This window comes from Pristiophorus japonicus, chromosome 5 (assembly GCF_044704955.1).
Source record: "Pristiophorus japonicus isolate sPriJap1 chromosome 5, sPriJap1.hap1, whole genome shotgun sequence".
Taxonomy (NCBI): Eukaryota; Metazoa; Chordata; class Chondrichthyes; family Pristiophoridae; genus Pristiophorus; species Pristiophorus japonicus.
Window position 1 is genome coordinate 128,255,042 of NC_091981.1, and position 19,341 is coordinate 128,274,382.

Consider the following 19,341-nt stretch of genomic DNA (forward strand, 5'->3'; position numbering starts at 1 on the left):
CGGCCTCACCTATACCCTGTATAGTTGCAGCAGGGTAAATTATTGCTAATTTACATTACAGTTTAGAGATGTGAAGCCCATATCTCTCTCCTTTTCTCTTCTCCTCCCCCTCCCCTTTCCCCCCCCCCCCCCCCCCAACCACCCCAAACGTTATACCTCACAAGTGACTGGTGCTGCAATAAAAGGCTAATATTTTGTAAATGCTCTTGGCAATTTAGGATAGAACTGGAATCGGTCAAATATATATTTTTTTAAATCTGCTTGTGGTGTATTGCTAGTTTTAGAGAGCTGTTGTGGACAAGACTGTGTCGACAAAGAATCAAGATTGACACAGCATAGAAGGTCTGCAGGATTGAGTGAAAAATTTGAATTTAGGGAGTGGGGCCTCAGATAGTTGAGTCACAAAATTGGCCATTCAGGCAGCACTAGCGATATTTGAAATCCAAATTGATGGTGTATTTTTGTTATTTACAAAAATTCAGTTGACGTTCTACGGTAATTCTCAATGGCCTTGTTCTGTTAACTCTCCCAGGTAATCATGATTTTCTAAATAAACATTTAATGTGCTGGTACAACTGCCCATACAAAAGTGGATGCTGCACCTGGAGATGCAAAAGCCAGTAGTGTAGGGACTTGCACACCATTTGCAACTAGTAAGAAATGAGCTTTAATGGAAAATTTTAATGTAAGTTAGGCCTGGCTCCAAATAGTGGTGTCATGAGCCATAATTGGGATGTTGAAGTCCAAGTAAATTTTTGTTGGAGAATTGAATATATATGAGGATTGGCATGGGCACTGCAATGAATGAGCCTTTGAAGATTTTTCAGTTGAAGGTCTCTCAGAATTCAGACAGAAATGAAGACTTTTTTGTTGGCATATTAAGTTTACTTTGTTTTCTATGCAAAGTGTGATGAACATGTTATATTTAATAGTGTATAGAAGGTTAAATATTCATCAAACTAATTTTGCCATACCCGTTCTTTAATGAGGTCAAAAAACTCGCTTTGCATGTAGTCAGACCTGATAATTTGGGGTTTGTGGGAGATGGAATTTATCAAATTTGTGTTAGCGGAGGTCCAGCACCACTAAATTCTGCTACTAATGTAAAAACTATGTTCAGTGACTACAAAAAGTGAGTTATTGGAATATATAAATGTAATTTCTATAGTGTGTGTATATATACAAGTTATAATTTCCTGCAATATACAGTAGAATATATGGCAGCCACAACCTCCTTACCAAAAAAGAAAAAAAACATTGCTTACCAATGGAACATTACTTACAATGTTATGTTTGTCTGTTTAGAATAGTTGGTTAGATGGCACTAATACATCTTGAGGCTGTTGACATTTGCACATGTATTGAGGTTGCAAAGTCTGTTGTTGTATCGCCTACAGACTAGATATTGCAATCTGAAATCCTGCAGATTATTTCTTTGTAATTTTACTTCTGAAGTTACACTTCAGCCCACGTGCCCATTATGTAGCCACTTCTCATGAAGATAGATTGAGGAGTTGGTGGTAGAGATTAACAACTCTTAATTTGAGATGTGCAGTAGCTGCATTGCTTGTTTTGTGTCTCCAAACTAATTTATGATTGCACACATGTTTGACACATTTGGATTGCATTTATTGCACAAAGTCAACAATTGACACTTGCATACTTGGGTGTACTTGGATCAAAACAATGTTTTTGTGCTGGTCAGTTTTTAATACTATAGTACTTCAAAAAGTTAGTCTGATAAGACATTGTAGTTAATAAAAGCTGGGCTCTTAACATTGTTTTAGCACATCTACCCAAAGTTGTATGGTTTAATTTTTATAAAGCACTTCTAATAAAATAAAACACTGGAAATCTTTGGAATCTAGCTAGCCGATATTTAATTGAAACAGGTGCACTAATGCTGCATATGTGAATCATTTGAGTCTTTCCTGATCTGTGTAGCTCCCTATTACCCCCACATGGTACATTTACGCAGATTGTAATGTAAATGTTTAAAAGCGAAGGGAAGGTTATAGGGTATATCTCATTCAAAATACGCAGCTCATGATACATTTTGCACTTCTGTTTATCAATTTAGAGATAATGCAAATTGTACAGATGATTTTTAGCCTAAAAATCTACATTTTGGATCTCCCACCACACAGAGGCTGCTAATTATATGGGGCGCAGATGGTCTGCATACATCTGACTTCAATAGGCTAGTGGGAGCCAGTACTTTTGCCAAACTGGGAGAAAGATCACTCATGGCAGAGTACCACTGAGTACTCAGCTGGTAATTTACTAAAGGATGGGGGCGGGCTTTCATTGAAATTGGTAACAATAGGACATACAGGCAGTTTCCATAATTGTCATTGGAGAGCTGAAATCTCCGGTTGCATGGGGCTAGAACCTGTTAAAGGGATAGTTCATGGACCATGGAAAATAGTTGATGCAACGTAGGTTGTATTTTTAAGCAAAAAGAGCGCTCTTACTTCCTGCCAGCTATTTGTTTGGACCTGTAACTGCATTTTATTTATGTGGTTACAGACTCACTAAAAGGCTATTTACTTTCATACAAAATTATTGTGACTTCACAAGAAGTTGTTTCTGTTATCCTATTTACATATTTCTGGAATATTTATTTTCCATTTACTTTTTATGATAAGCATTTGTCCTATGAGAAGTGACGTAAAATGTTCAACCGTTGCATTTTTTAGCAGGCCAATCCAGATCCAAACACATGCCTTGGAGTTTTTGGCCTTAGTTTGTACACCACCGAGCGGGATCTTCGTGAAGTTTTCTCTCGATATGGACCATTGGCAGGAGTCAATGTCGTCTATGATCAGCGGACTGGGCGTTCAAGAGGATTTGCATTTGTTTATTTTGAAAGACTAGAGGATGCTAAAGAGGTAACCTGAGGGCTATTTGATAACAGTTCAGATCAAATTTGTTTGTAGATGTTGGCTCTCAATTTATTTATATATTGTTAACTCTTAAATTTTTGGGCCTGTCTTTATGTTGGCATGAAGTTGCATAACAAGTTCTATTTGCTAGTTCCTCATAAAAATTAACTGGCTTGTTGTTTAAGTACATTATTTTTATCCAGTAAGACACGGAGGAACTTAATTCTGTTATTTGATGGATGTAATTTTGAGTGCAAATGAAAATTCAATGTTTTGGTTGTCATCTTTCTGCAGGCAATGGAACGCGCTAACGGAATGGAATTGGATGGCAGGCGAATTCGTGTAGATTATTCTATAACAAAGAGGCCTCACACTCCCACTCCTGGGATTTACATGGGACGACCTACTCAGTAAGGATAAACAACTTCCACCTTTCTTGCAAACCATCGTCCAGTTTGGTGTTTTTAACAATACGATTTCTTTTATTCCATATTATTAGCAGCAGCGGAGGAGGTGGTGGTGGTGGTGGTGGGCGTCGCCGAGATTCATACTATGATCGAGGATATGATAAATATGATCGATATGATGATCGGGACTATGATTATCGGTACAGGTAAAGCATTCTATAATGGTCGGGTAGCTAAAATCCATAATTATGTTGTGGAGGGTAAAATCATAAAACTTAATACAATAATGTCTTTGAAATGCTGAGCGATAATCTTCCTCTACACATTTAATCCAGGCTTCAGTTCATTATATGGAAGTTATGTGCTCATAGAATCATAGAAAAATTGCGACACAGAAGGGAGCCATTCGAAAAAGAGCTGCCCCGCCTAATCCTACCTTCCAGCTCTTTGTCCGTAGTTCTGTAGGTCACAGCTCTTTTAAGTGCACATCCAGTATTTTTTAAATGTAATGAGGGTTTCTAGTCTCTACCACCCTTTCAGGCAGTGAGTTCCAGACCCCCACCACCTCCCTTCAGCTCACTAATCCTTCTACTTTTATATCTATATCCCTTGGTTTTTGATCCCATGCTAAGGGAAATGGGTCCCTCCTATCCACTCCATCTAGGCCACTCATAATTTTCTTAGCCTGAATTAAATCTCCCCTCAGCCTCATCTGGTCCAAAGAAAACAAATCCAGCCTATCCAATTTTTTCTCAGACCTAAAATTCTCCAGTCCAGGCAACATCCTCGTAAATCTTCTCTGTACCCTCTCTAGTGTAATCACATCTTTCCTGTAATGTGACTAGAACTGCATGCTGTACTCTAACTCTGGCCTAACTAGTGTTTTATACAGTTCTAGCATAACTTCCCTGCTCTTCTAGTCTATGGCTCGGCTAATAAAGGAAAGCATTTCGTATGCCTTTTTAACTACTTTTATACACCTGTCCTACCTTTTAAGGATCTGTGGACATACTCTCATAGTTCCCTCTGTTCCTCAACACCTCTCCGTATCCTCCCAGTCTAAAGCTTTCCTCCTCAACCACATGACCAATTTTTGTATCATAGAAACATAGAAAATAGGTGCAGGAGTAGGCCATTCAGCCCTTCGAGCCTGCACCACCACTTGATAAGATCATGGCTGATCATTCCCTCAGTACCCCTTTCCTGCTTTCTCTCCATACCCCTTAGCTGTAAGAACCATATCGAACTCCCTCTTGAATATATCCAATGAACTGGCATCAACAACTCTCTGCGGCAGGAAATTCCACACGTTAACAACTCGTGAGTGAAGAAGTTTCTCCTCATCTCAGCCCTAAATGGCCTACCCCTTATCCTAAGACTGTGTCCCCTGGTTCTGGACTTCCCCCAACATAGGGAACAATCTACCCGCATCTAACCTGTCCCGTCCCGTCAGAATCTTGTATGTTTCTGAGATCCCCTCTCATCCTTCTAAACTCCAGTGAATAAAGGCCCAGTTGATCCAGTCTCTCCTCATATGTCAGTCCAGCCATCCCAGGGATCAGTCTGGTGAACCTTCGCTGCACTCCCTCAATAGCAAGAACGTCCTTCCTCAGATTAGGAGACCAAAACTGAACATAATATTCCAGGTGAGGCCTCACCAAGGCCCTGTACAACTGCAGTAAGTCCTCCCTGCTCCTATACTCAAATTCCCTAGCTATGAAGGCCAACATACCATTTGCTGCCTTCACCGGCTGCTGTACCTGTATGCCAACTTTCAATGACTGATGAACCATGACACCCAGGTCTTGTTGCACCTCCCCTTTTCCTAATCTGCCACCATTCAGATAATCTGTCTTCACGTTTTTGCCCCCAAAGTGGATAACGTCACATTTATCCACATTGTACTGTATCTGCCATGCATTTGCCCACTCACCTAACCTGTCCAAGTCACCCTGCAGCATCTTAGCATCCTCCTCACAGCTCACACCGCCACCCAGTTTAGTGTCATCTGCAAACCTTGAGATATATTCAATCCCTTCATCCAAATGATTGATGTATATTGTAAAGAGCTGGGGTCCCAGCACTGAGCCCTGCGGCACTCCACTAGTCACTGCCTGCCATTCTGAAAAGGGCCCGTTTATCCCGACTCTGCTTCCTGTCTGCCAACCAGTTCTCTATCCACGTCAGTATATTACCCCCAATACCATGTGCTTTGATTTTGCACACCAATCTCTCGTGTGGGACCTTGTCAAAAGCTTTTTGAAAGTCCAAATACACCACATCCACTGGTTCTCCTTTGTCCACTCTCCTAGTTACATCCTCAAAAAATTCCAGAAGATTTGTCAACATGATTTCCCTTTCATAAATCCATGCTGACTTGGCCGATCCTGTCACTGCTTTCCAAATGCCCTGCTATTTCATCCTTAGTAATGGATTCCAACATTTTCCGCACCACTGAATTCAGGCTAACCGGTCTATAATTACCCACTTTCTCTCTCCCTCCCTTTTTAAAAAGTGGTGCTACATTAGCTACCCTCCAGACCATAAGGACTGATCCCGAGTCGATAGGCCTTTGGAAAATGATCACCAATGCATCCACTATTTCTAGGGCCACTTCCTTAAGTACTCTGGGATGCAGACTATCAGCCCCGATGGGTTTATCGGCCTTCAACCCCATCAATTTCCCTAACACAATTTCCCGCCTAATAAGACTATCCTTCAGTTCCTCCTTCTCACTAGACCCTCGGATCCCTAGTACTTCCGGAAGGTTATTTGTTCCTTCCTTTGTGAAGACAAAATGTCTTCACTAATCTTTTTCTCTTCACATATCTGTAGAAGCTTTTACAGTCAGTTTTTATGTTCCCGGCAAGCTGCTTCTCGTACTCTATTTTCCCCCTCTTAATTAAACCCTTTGTCCTCCTCTGCTGAATTCTAAATTTCTCCCAGTCCTCGGGTTTGTTGCTTTTTCTGGCTAATTTATATGCCTCTTACTTGGATTTAACACGATCCTTAATTTCCCTTGTTAGCCATGGTTGAGCCACCTTCCCCGTTTTATTTTTATTCCAGACAGGGATGTACAATTGCTGAAGTTCATCTATGTGATCTTTAAATGTTTGTCATTGCCTATCCACCGTCAACCCTTAAAGTATCATTTGCCAGTGTATTCTAGCCAATTCACGCCTCAAACCATCGAAGTTACCTTTCCTTAAGTTCAGGACCCTAGTTTCTGAATTAACTGTGTCACTCTCCATCCTAATAAAGAATTTACCTTGTTATGGTCACTCTTCCCCAAGGGGTCTCACAGAACAAGATTGCTAATTAGTCCTTTCTCATTACACATCACCCAGTCTAGGATGGCCAGCTCCCTGGTTGGTTCCTCGACATCTTGGTCGAGAAAACCATCCCTAATACACTCCAGGAAATACTCTTCCACTGCATTGCTGCCAGTTTGGTTAGCCCAATCAATATATAGATTAAAGTCACCCATGATAACTGCTGTATCTTTATTGCATGCATCCCTAATTTGTTATTTGATGCTGTTCCCAACCTTACTGCTACTGTTTGGTGGTCTGTACACAACTCCACTAGCGTTTTCTGCCCCTTGGTATTCCGCAGCTCCACCCATACCGATTCCACATCATCCAAGCTAATGTCCTTTCTTATTATAGCATTAATTTCAACTTTAACCAGCAATGCCACCCTGCCTCCTTTTCCTCTCTCTACCCTTCCTAAATGTTGCATACCCCTGGATGTTGAGTTCCCAGACTTAGTCACCCTGGAGCCATGTCTCCGTGATGCCAATTACATCATACCCGTTAACTCCGATCTGCGCAGTTAATTCGTCCACCTTATTCCGAATACTCCTCGCATTGAGGCACAGAGCCTTTAGAATTTTGCTGTAATGTGGCCCTTTTTGCCTTGGGTTTCTCTGCCCTCCACTTTTACTTTTCTTATTTCTATCTTTTGCTTCTGCCCCCATTCTACTTCTGTCTGTCTCCCTGCATAGGTTCCCATCCCCCTGCCATATTAGTTTAACTCCTCCCGAGCAGTACGAGTGAACACTTCGCCTAGGACATTGGTTCCGGTCCTGCCCAGATGCAGGCCGTCTGGTTTGTACTGGTCCCACCTCCCCCAGAACCGGTTCCAATGTCCCAGGAATTTGAATCCCTCCCTGCTGCACCACTCCTCAAGCCATGTATTCATCTGAGCTATCCTGCGATTCCTACTCTGATTAGCACGTGGCACTGGTAGCAATCCTGAGATTGCTACTTTTGAGGTCCTACTTTTTAAATTTAGCTCCTAGCTCCCTAAATTCGTCTTGTAGGATCTCATCCCTTTTTTTACCTATACGCACCACGACAACTGGCTTTTCACCCTCCCTTTTCAGAATGCCCAAGACATCCTTGACCCTTGCACCAGGGAGGCAACATACCATCCTGGAGTCTCGGTTACAGCTGCAGAAACGTCTATCTATTCCCCTTACAATGGAATGCCCTATCACTATAGCTCTCCCACTCTATTTCCTGCCCTCCTGTGCAGCAGAGCCACCCACGGTGCCATGAAATTGGCTGCTGCTGCCCTCCCATGATGAGTCATCCCCCTCAACAGTACCCAAAGCGGTGTATCTGTTTTGCAGGGGGATGACCGCAGGGGGACCCCTGCACTACCTTTCTTGCACTGCTCTTCCTGTTGGTCACCCATCCCCTATCTGGCTGTGTACCCTTTTCCTGCAGTGAGACCAACTCACTAAACGTGCTATCCACGTCCTTCTCAGCATCGTGCATGCTCCAGAGTGAATCCACCTGCAGCTCCAGTCTGCAATGCAGTCCGTCAGGAGCTGCAGGCGTTTACACTTCCCGCACACGTAGTCATCAGGGACACCGGAAGCGTCCCTGACTACCCACATAATATAGGAGGAGCATAACACGTGTCCGAGCTGTCCTGCCATTGACTTAACCCTTAGATTAACTTAAATTGGCAACAACAATGCTAAAGGTTACTTACTGCTGTAGAAAGGAAAAAGAAAAACTACTTACCAATCACTTGCCCCCTTGGCTGTGATGTCACCTTACGATTTCCTTCTTTTTTCCTCCCTGCTGCAGCTGCACCAGCTGGTCTCCTCAACGTCCCGCTCCGCCTCCTGACTCCCCGTTGGCCTCTCGAACTGCCAATACTCTTGTAGGCCTCAGCAACGTCCAATCATCTGCAATTTTTTTTTATCATGCCCCCTACATTTAAATCTAAATCATTAATGTATACTACAAAAACCAAGGGACTGAGCCCTGTAGAACCCCAGTCGCAAAAACACCCATCTTCGTATCAGTGATATTGGTGCTATACATGCTGGAGCACTAACTAATTTTTTCTCGGGCTGATGAATGTTCTTTGCTCCAAACGTCATTTGTCATGGCAGCCCTTGGGTGAAGGTTAGAATAGTTAGCTTTCTTGTTTTGATTACTGCTGATCTACCGGTTCCTAGTTATTAATATAAAATTTTCAGCATAGGTTTGTCAAAAGTTCACTGACCGTGTCGAGGTCCAGTCTTTGGGCTCAATTTTCCCCAAAGCACATTTTTGGCATACTTGGAAGAGTTACGCCCAATTTTTTTTGGGGGGGCCCAAGTACGCCCCCAAAAAAGTATTGTCAGTTTCCCCGTTGCATCTCTTCATTTTGGCGTGGCCTAATCTGACCTTTAGTTTTGGGGAGGGGCCTTGATCAGCGCCAAAAAGATTGGGCTGCCATGGTAACCAGGGACACACTGTGAGCTAAGGCTTCAAAGTAAAGCATACAGCCAGCTCCCAACACATTAAAAGAATTAAAAAACACACAGCACCAACTTACCTCCAACCCCGCCTGAAGGCTGTCCGGTCTTCTCGGTTGCCAGTTCGTGTGTCTCTATCTCTCCATCTTTTTGTTTTTCTATTCTTTGTGTGTCTGGGCATCTGCTGCGCCGATTTCCTTAACTCTAGGGAAAGTTTTTCAGGACAGACCACATACGCTAGTTATGCTGATGCAACTTGGTTGGGGAAACTGGGGATTTTTAAGTTGGGCCAGAAAAAGCAGCCTGCTCCCCAAAAAAGGTGCAAATACCGGGGGAAATTAATCCCTTTGAGTTTAAAAGAAACCATAATAGCACCATATTAGAAACGGCTACACTTGGCAATTTCAAGCTTGATCAAAAGAACCTTTCAGTGCTTGTTGCCCCACTGCATCAGTATTAGACCACCTCTTGTCCTTGAGACCTCCTTCTACTGTTCTCCCGACACATTATGCATTCAAGCCTCTTCAATTATGCATTCGTAATGTTAATGATTTTACATTTTGCTCACAGGGTTTAATGAGTTACAAAAGTTTGGAGTCAAACCTACTTGATGTGATACTCGTGCATCTTGCGTTTCTACCTAAAGTAGTCTCCATTTTATTTAGGACACAAAATTGTAACTTCTATTCACCTCTGATTAAATAGGAACTAGAGCTTTTTCACTGCAGATTATAGGTCAGGATGAATTGGCACTGTGGTGTGAACAAGGTTCATAGATGCTTTCACATGTAGGAAGCCTGATGGCTGCTGTCTGTCATTGGGTCACTGCCTAGTATGTGGTTTCCCTGAGAAAATCAACTCCTAAATTGCAAATGGGATTGCATGTAATTCAAGGAATGAATAATCTTAAGATGGGTTATATATTTTTTGAATATGGAGCAATCATGAAAGAACTTGGTGTTTGGAAATGGTCAACTGGGAATGGATGGTTTGTGTTCATGTGTGCAGATTTAAATAAGTGTATATAAATCTGTAAATGCCACTGATCAAAGCAAAATGTTGTTCAATTTAAAAAAAAATATTTGGACTTGGGTTAAGTTCCTGTTTTAAACCCATACTGCCGCTGTCAGACTGCTCGTCAGACAATCAGACATCCAGTCCTGGGTGAGCTGCAATTTCTTCATTGGGGCGATCAAAGTCCTCATTGTCTCTTTCCCCCCCCCCCCCACCTTTGCAAGCTCCATTTAATTGCTGCCGAGTCTCATTCTCTTTTTTTTTTTTCCCCCACCCCACCTGACCACTGTCTCGGGCAGCTCGCAGCCTCAGCGTCCTATTTGACCCTGGGCTGAGCTGACCTCATTATATCCATCACAAAGACTGCTGATTCCCACCAATATAACGTTGTCTGTCTCTACCCTGGTCTCAGCTTATCTGCTGGTGAAACCGTCATCTGCCCTTTTGTTACCTCCAGAATCAACTATTCCAATGTTCTCCTGGCCTGCCTCCCATCTTGCACCCTCCATAAACTTGAGCACATCTGCAACAGCTGCCCGTATCCGAACTTGCAGCAAGCTCTGTTTTCCCATTACTCTTGTGCTTGCTGACCTTTATTGGATCCTGGTCCACCAACACCTAGAATTTGCAAATCTCATCCATGTGTTCAAATCTCTCTCAGGTCTTGTCCCTTATTATCTCTCTAACCTTCTCCAGCTGTATAACCCTTCAAGAACTCCGCGTTTCTCCAACTCTGCCCTCTTGTGTATTGCTCACTCGCTTTGCCCCAGCATTGGCGGGTATTGATGACTGAACTGGCAGCATTTGCCGTCATTTCATCATTGAAACTAACTGCAACATCAGGATTTAGCACATGTGCAGCTTAACATGGAAATCCTGAACTTGTGGTCTATCATTCACTGCTGAGCTGGCAATCCATGTAATGTCAAATCATAGAAACTGACGAAACCTTTTTGTAATACTGAAATATCCGATTAAAAGTTTCAACCCTGGTGTAACTCAGGTTTTAACAGCGTATTGCCTACTAAACATAAAGTTATGGCCCTGAAAAACTCATTTTAATTTTGTGGAGTGTGAAATTTATCCATTTTATATAACCGTTTTTAAATTACGAAACTTTAAAAAAAAAAAAAAAATTTTAAGTTTGATCATCTTTATTTCAGGTTTGCCATTTCCACTTATGAGACCCCTAACCTTTGTTTTGCTCTCTAATAATTTTTAAAAGTTAGAATCCAAGGAGCTTACCCATTTTCTGGTTTGCTGCCTGAGAATTCTGCATTTTGTTTGGCTGCTTAAACAGCTTGTTGATGTCGCAGCAGCTCGAGTTATGGATTCCCCATTAACTTGCATTGATTTCAATTACACTTCAGAAAAGCCAAACTTCTCGTCGCAGAAATTGCGAGATCTTTGTGGGAAGCTTACTTTGTGGCCAGCGGCGAACACCTTTGCTTCGCTGCTGACAGCAAATTACGGGCTTTAAGCCTTCAAAGTTGTTCAGTTAGCTTCACATAATGTGGCCAAAATGATTTTTTACGGTAGCTTAAGTTTGACCTCATCTGTATTGTTTAATTATAGTAGGCGACGATCGCCATCACCTTATTACAGCAGAGGATACCGGTCACGCTCAAGATCTCGTTCCTATTCGCCACGTAAGTACTACAACTGTTTGCATCACAGATGCCGCAGCAAATTTAGCTTGGACTAAGCTAACTATAAAAATGCATGGCAGTCAAATGCAGTAACTAATAATATTGATTAAAGTAATTCAAACATGGTAGTAATTGAATTAATTAACTCCATGATTACATTTTTGTTTTGCAGGTCGTTACTGACCAGACTCTCCTGCTTGCTGGACAACTGTCAAGATTTTTAATCAATGTGTTAGTGACTTTTTGGGGGTGGGTGGTGGGGGGGTGGTTAAGATTTTGGTAGTTGTGCATGATAGTTTCTGTGGCTATATAACTGCTTTGGAAAGGCCATTCTAAAAGCTACTTGCTTGAACTGATTTATGTAGTTCATCACCTGATGTAAGGAAAGGACAGGGCTGGAATTTAATGGTAATCTTTTAATTACCAAGTACAGGTTGTTTTTGAACACGCAAATGCCAACATTCATTAGTTTTGTGATGGTGTTTGACTTAGTCATGGGGTTGTATTTGCTGTTTGAAGCTGTCCTAGAGTTCTGAGGTGTATTCTTTTTTTTATTAAAAACCTTGAGGTAAACCTAGAAAAGATCAGTATATGCATTATACAAAACAATTGAAAATGTGCAAAAGGGTAGACTATTGTAATGTCCTTAAAGATTCTAAATACAGACTTGCAAGTCTTGGAACCTGCTGATTTGACCAGGTAATAGTGGAACATTGAATTTCTGCCCTAGATTGAAAATGTGATGTGACAGAACTTTGTAACAATGTCTTCACAGTTGTAAAGGATTATAAGAATTAAATTTTTGTTTTTAGTTTAATAGTGCATTTCTATATTTTGACCTGCAAGGTAGCCGCTGCATATTGACCAACTGCTATAATGTACAACGGTTTACTAAAAATTAAAGATGCCTCTGAGTGGGAGGTACTTGGGTTGTTCCTTCTATTGCTGTTGGATAGTCTGATTTTAACTATTAATAGTAGGGAAATCTTTCTGGAAATGACAATTTCTGAAGAGACAATTGCACCTTTTTTTACTAAGTTCTGAATTTGAGATTTCCCTTATGCATACAGAATCCAACCCTTTAAAAACTTATACGTTACTTTCAGAACAGAATGCTTTTATCACTAGTAACGTAGAATAACATACAGAAATTAAAAAGTGAACAAAATTTACATGATCCGCAGAGTTAACATTTTCATATATTCCGCAACATGTTATTAAATGCAAAGCTACCGTGAACATGAATAGTTGTCTACAGCCAGAAGAATTGATTACTAGAATTTTTAGTTGATCCCCAAAAATCTCAGACCCATTTGGCAAGGGTAGGAATAAAAAGAATGGAGTAAAGGAGACCGACTTGCAGTGGAAATCTGAGTTCAAACAACCTAAAATTGTATTCTACTTATGCTATGCAAAGAAGATGACTGCATCTGGAGGAACTTTGGATTGAGATGCAACAAACATCACCTGTTATTTCCCACCTCATCCAGAATAAATGGATAGTGTAGGCACACGTAAGAAAGCAACATATAGAGGGATACTAAAGATCTACTGACTTGCAGCTTTTCATACAAAAGTTAAAATTCCTACAAACTTCTGTGGACCTAATGAAGCACTAGCCTCACACTGTAGTGGATATACACTAAGTTGCAGTAAAGCTACTTTTTACTTATTTTGTATTGTACTGGAATGCAGGCTTATTTCCTTTTATTTTGGATGTAGTCTGATCTAACATTAATAAGATGGTAGAATTAGAATTGAGGTTGAAAACTTCAAACTTAATAGTATTGTATAATCTTTCAAATTGTTAAATTCCTTTTAAGAACAGTGAGCAGGAGTAGGCCGTACAATCTTTCTAGCCTGCTCCTCCATTCAATAAGATTATGGCTGATCTTCGATCTCAACTCCACTTTCCCGCCCAATCTCCAAAAAATCTATCTCGGCCTTGAATACTCAGATGTAGCATCCACAACCCTTTGGGGCAGGGAATTGCAAAGATTCACAACCCTCCACATCTCAATCTTAAATGGCTGGCCTCTTATCCTGAGACTATGCCCCTAGTTCTGGACTCTACAGCCAGGCGATACACCTCTCGGCATCTACCCTGTTAATCACTCTCAGGATCTTGTATGTCTCAATGAGATCGCCCCTCATTCTTCTAATAATCCAGGGAGTATAGGCCCAATCATAGAAATTTACAGCATGGAAGGAGGCCATTTCGGTCCATCGTGTCCGTGCCGGCCGACAAAAAGCTATACCACCTAATTCCACTATCCAGCTCTTGATCCGAAGCCCTGTAGGTTACGACACTTCAAGTGATGGTGACCGGAACTGCACGCAGTACTCCAGCTGTGGCCTAACCAGGAGGAATTCCTTCACTCAATAGTTGTGAATCTTTGGAATTCTCTGCCCCAAAGGGCTGTGTATGCTGAGTCGTTGAGTATTTTCAAGGTTGAGATAGATAGATATTTGAACACGAAGGGAATCGAGGGATGTGGAATGCAGTTGAGGTCCAAGATCAACCATGATTTTATTGAACGGGGGAGCAGACTTGAGAGACCGTATTGCCTGCTCCTAATTATGTCAATCTCCCCTCGTAGGACAACCCTCTCCTCCCAGGGGAATCAATCTAGTTGAACCTTCATTGCACTGTCTCTAAGGTCTCATCCTTCAGATGAGACCAAAATTGTATACAGTAATAACTTTTATTTATATAGTGCCTTTAACGTAGTAAAATGTCCCATGGCGCTTCACAACAATTTTACAACACGTTGGATATTGACCATTGCGGGAAAGAGGAAAAAGCGTGAGAAGGAAGTGTAAAAAAGAGGTTAAATGCTCTGGTCTGAAGCGGCAGCCAAAATGTGCACGCAGATAGACACGGGCGCGAAAAAACTTACTTAAAAAAAAATTTAAATGACACTGTAAATAATACAAAAAGGAGTGTAAAATCAGTATAATAAAGATTAATTATAATTAAACAAAATTAAATAATATATACCATAATTATAAATTAAGTTTTAAAATTAGAAAATCAGCAATAGATTACTCCAGGTGTGGTCTCCCCAAAGCCCTGTACAATTGTAGTAAGACTTCCTTGCTCTTGTACTTCAATCCCACTTGCAATAAAGACCGACATGCCATTCCCCTTCATAATTGCTTGCTATACCTGCATTCTGTACAAAGACACCTAAATCTGTCTGAACACCAACATTGAAGTTTCTCATCTTTTTAAAATATTTTCTTTTTTATTCTTCCACCAAATTGAATAACCTCTCATTTCCCCACATTATATTCCACTTTACTGCCATTTACAGGCTCTTTGTGTACTCCTAGTTTACTTTCCCACCTAGCTTTGTATCATAAGCAAACTTGGATACATCGGTCGTTTCATCTAAGTCATTTAATATAGATTATAAATAGCTGAGGCCCCAGCTCTGATCCTTGCGGCACCCCACTAGTTACAATCTGCTAACCGGAAAATGACCTGTTTATCCTTACTGTTTTCTGTTTGTTAACCAATTTATCCATCATATTACCCCAAACCCCATGAGCCCATATCTTGTGTGGCTTCTTATCGAATGCCTTTTGAAAATCCAAATATACAACATCCACTAGTTCGCCTTCATCTGCCCTGCTAGTTGCATCAAAAAACTAAGTTTGTTAAACGCTATTTCCCTTTCATAAAACCATATTGATTCTTACTAATCATATTTGTGTTTTTCTAAATGCCCTGTTACCACTTCCTTGATGATGGATTCCAACATTTTCCCTGGCGACTGATGTAAGGCTAACTGGCCTGTAGTTCAACGGGGTTACATTTGCTATCTTCCAATCTGCTATCTGCTCGAACTATTCTACAATCTAGGGAATTTTGGAAGATCCCAACCAATGAATTCACTATCTCTGTAGCCACCTCTTAGAACCCAAGGATACAGGCCATCAAGTCTAGGTGCTTTGTCGGCTTTTATGCATAGAATGGTTACAGCACAGAAGGAGGCCAGTTGAGCCCATGCTGAGCATTTCAGCTAGTCTCACTCCCCTGCCCTATCCCTATAGCCCTTCAATTTTTTTCCCTTCAGGTACTTGCCCAATTCCCGTTTAAAAGCCACGATTGAGTCTCCCTGCACCATTATTCCAGATCCTAACCACTTGCATAAAGTTTTTCCTCATGTCGCCTTTGGTTCTTCCAATCACCTTAAATCTGTGTCTTGTGGTTCTCAACCCTTCTGCTAATGGGAACAGTTTTTATCTACTCTGGACCCCTCATGACTTTGAATACCTCATAGATCTCCTCAAACTTCTCTGCTCTTAAGGAAAACAACTCCAGCTTCTCTAGTCTATCCACGTAACTGAAGTCCCTCAGTCTCGTAAATCTTTCCTGCACCCTCTCAGGCCTTCAATCCTTCCTAAAGTATGGCGCCCAGAATTGGACACACAACTCCAGTTAAGGCCGAACCAGTATTTTATAAACGCAAGAACATAAGAAATAGGAGTATCTGGCCCCTCGAGCCAGCAATAAGATCATGGCTGATCTGATCTTGGCCTCAACTTCACTTCCCAGAACCTTTGACTCCCTTATCCTTCAAACAGTTCATAACTTCCTTGCTTTTGGACTCTGTCTCTGTTTACAAAGTCTAGCATCCTGTATGCTTTTTAACCGCTTTCTCAACCTGCCCTGCCACCTTCAACACTTTGCGCACGTATACCCCCATGTCTTTCTGTTCATGCACCCCCTTTAGAATTGGACCCTTTAGTTTATATTGCCTCCTCGTTCTTCCTACCAAAATGTATCACTTTGCACTTTTCTGCATTAAATTTCATCTGCCCATTTCACCAGCCTGTCAATGTCCTCTTCAAGTCAATCACTATTCTCCATGTTCTTCAAAATTTTGTCCTGCAAATTTTGAAACTGTGCCCTGTACGTCCAAGTCATTAATATATATCCAGAAAAGCAGTGGTCCTCGTAACAACTCCTCGGGAACACCACTGTATACCTTCCTCCAGTCTGAAAAACAACCGTTCATCACTATTCTGTTTCCTGTCACATAGCCATGCTGCCACTGCCCCTTTTATTCCATGGGCTTCAACTTAGATTTTATGTGTTACTTTATCAAATGCATTTTGGAAATCCATATACACCCACGTGAACCATGTTGCCCTTATCAACACTCTGTTACCTCATCAAAAAACTCAGTCAAGCTAGTTAAACACTATTTTCCATTAAGGAATCTGTGCTATTTCCCTTAATTAGTCCACACCTGTCCAAGTGAAAATTTTGTCCCCCATTATTGTTTCTAAAAACTTCCCCAGTGCCGAGGTTTAACTGACGAGCCTGTAGTTGCTGGGTTAAATAAAAACTGAAAATGCTGGAAATCTCTGGGTCAGGCAGCATCTGGAGAGAAAAGTAGAGTTAGTGTTTCAGGTCGATGACTGTCAGATCTGGTGAGTGTTTGAAAATAACTCATTCTTAAGCACTGAAGAGGGGAAGAAAGAACAAAAGGAAATGTGATAGGGTGGAAGGCAGGGGAGATTAGAGACAAAAGGGATGATGGGCCAAATTGAAATGGTAATGCCAGGAGTTGGAAAAACATTAGTCAAAATAGTGTATGAATGGCTGCCATTGGAGACAAGAAAAAAAACATAGGCTCGGGAGGGACCAAAGCTGGGCAGCGGTTACGCTCCGAAATTGTTGAACTTGATGTTGAGTCCAGAAGGCTGTAAAGTGTCTAAACGAAAGATGAGATGCTGTTCCTTGAGCTTTGTTGGAACGGTGTAGGACAGAGAGGTTAGAGTACATTGAAAGCGCAAGTGAGTCGCTCTTTCACCTGGAAGGCGTATTTGGGACACGAAGGGAGGAGGTAAAAGGGCAGGTGTTGTATCTCCTGCGCTTGCGTGGAAAAGTGCCTTGGGGAGGGGGTGACCGCAGAATGGACCAGGAGGGAGCGGTCCCTTCAGAACACTGAGAGGAGAGGGACAGATGTGATTGGTGGTGGGATCACGCTGGGGGTGGCAGAGGATGATCTGTTGAACGTGGAGGCCGGTGGTTAAGGTGAGGATGAGAGGAGCCCTGTTGTGGTTCTGAGAGGGAGGGGAAGAGATGAGGGCACAGGTGCAGGAAATAGAATGGACACGATCGAGGGCCATGTTAACCATGGCGGAGCGGAGTCCGCGGTGGAGGAAAAAGGAAGACGTGTCAGAGGCACTAGTGTGAAAAGTGGCATTGTCAGAGCAGATGCAACAAACTGGGAGAATGGAATGGAGTTGTTACAGGATGCGGGGTGGGAGGTAGTGTAGTCCAGGTAACTCTGGGAGTCGGGCTTATAGTGGATACTGGTCGAAAGCCAATCCCCAGAGATGGAGTCCAAGAAGTTGAGGAAGGGAAGAGTCGGAGATGTATCATATGAAGGTGAGGGAAGGCTGGAAATTCCATGCAAAGTGAATGCAATTTTCTAGTGCCGCACAGCACTACCCTCCAATCATCAAGATCCACGGCGCGGGCCTGGACAATATGGACCATTTCCCATATCTCGGGAACCTCATCAAGAAAGGCAGGCATTGATGCGGAGATTCAGCATCGCCTCCAGTATGCCAATGCAGTCTTTGGCCGTCTGGGGGAAAAGAGTGTTTGAAGACCAGGCCCTCAAATATACCATCAAGCTCATGGTCTATGGGCTCTAGTAATACCCGCCCTCCTATATGGATCTGAGGCATAGACGATGTATAGAAGGCACCTCAAGTCACTGAAGATGTATCACCAACGATGTCTTCGTAAGATCTTGCAAATCCCCTGGGAGGACAGGCGCATCAACATCGGTGTCTTCGACTAGGCTGACATCCCCAGTATTGAAGCACTGACCACACTCGATCAGCTTCGCTGGGCAGGCCACATAGTTCGCATGCCAGATACGAGACTCCCAAAGCAAAATGCTTTATGAGGAGCTCCTGCATGGTAAACGAGCCAAAGGAGGACAATGGAAATTTTATAAGGACACCCTCCAAGCCTCCCTGGTAAAGTGCGACATCACCACTGACACCTGGGAGACCCTGGCCTAAGACCGCCCAAGGTGGAGAAAGTACATCCGGGAGGGCGTTGAGCTCTTTTGAGTCTCAATGCAAAGAGCTCATGAAGCGGCCAAGCGTATGCAGTGGATGGAGCGCGCAGCAAACCAGCCCCATCGACCCCTTCCCTCGACGAATGTCTGTCCCACCTGTCATAGGGTCTGTGGCTCTCGTATCGGACTGTTCAGCCATCAAAGAACTCACTTTGTGAGTTGAAGCAAGTCCTCCTCGATTCCGAGGGACTGCCTATGATGATAATGGATAAAGATGTGAGGGAGGGGACCCGAGTAGGACTGAACAAAGAATGTTCCACATATCCCACAAAACGGCAGGTATAGCTAGGACCTATGTGGTTCCCATAGCAACACCTTTAATTTGAAGAAAGTGAGTGGAGTTAAAGGAGAATTTGTTCAATGTGAGAACAAGTTCAGCCAGGTGGTGGATGGGACTTTTGGGGCCTCTGCTTGAGAAAGAAGCAGAGTGCCCTCAGACCATCCTGGTGGGGGATGGAAGTGTAGAGGGATTGTACGTCCATGGTGAAAAGTAGATGGTTGGAGCCGGGA

General features: G+C 42.4%; 1 protein-coding gene across 4 annotated transcripts in view; it reads left to right on the top strand.

Annotated features, from left to right (window-relative positions):
• Nucleotides 1-12,656, top strand: part of tra2a (transformer 2 alpha homolog) — a 30,227-nt gene extending 17,571 nt beyond the window's left edge. For 2 of the 4 annotated variants that reach the window (XM_070880957.1, XM_070880953.1), the window contains 5 exons: nt 2,700-2,891; nt 3,180-3,295; nt 3,385-3,498; nt 11,643-11,716; nt 11,889-12,656. In XM_070880957.1, coding sequence (XP_070737058.1) covers nt 2,700-2,891; nt 3,180-3,295; nt 3,385-3,498; nt 11,643-11,716; nt 11,889-11,899 — 507 coding nt within the window. In that variant the 3' untranslated portion in view covers nt 11,900-12,656. The remainder of the gene's footprint in view (nt 1-2,699; nt 2,892-3,179; nt 3,296-3,384; nt 3,499-11,642; nt 11,717-11,888) is intronic. The other 2 variants (XM_070880955.1, XM_070880954.1) reach the window with 2 other exon arrangements.
• The last annotated feature ends 6,685 nt before the right edge of the window (nt 12,657-19,341 follow it).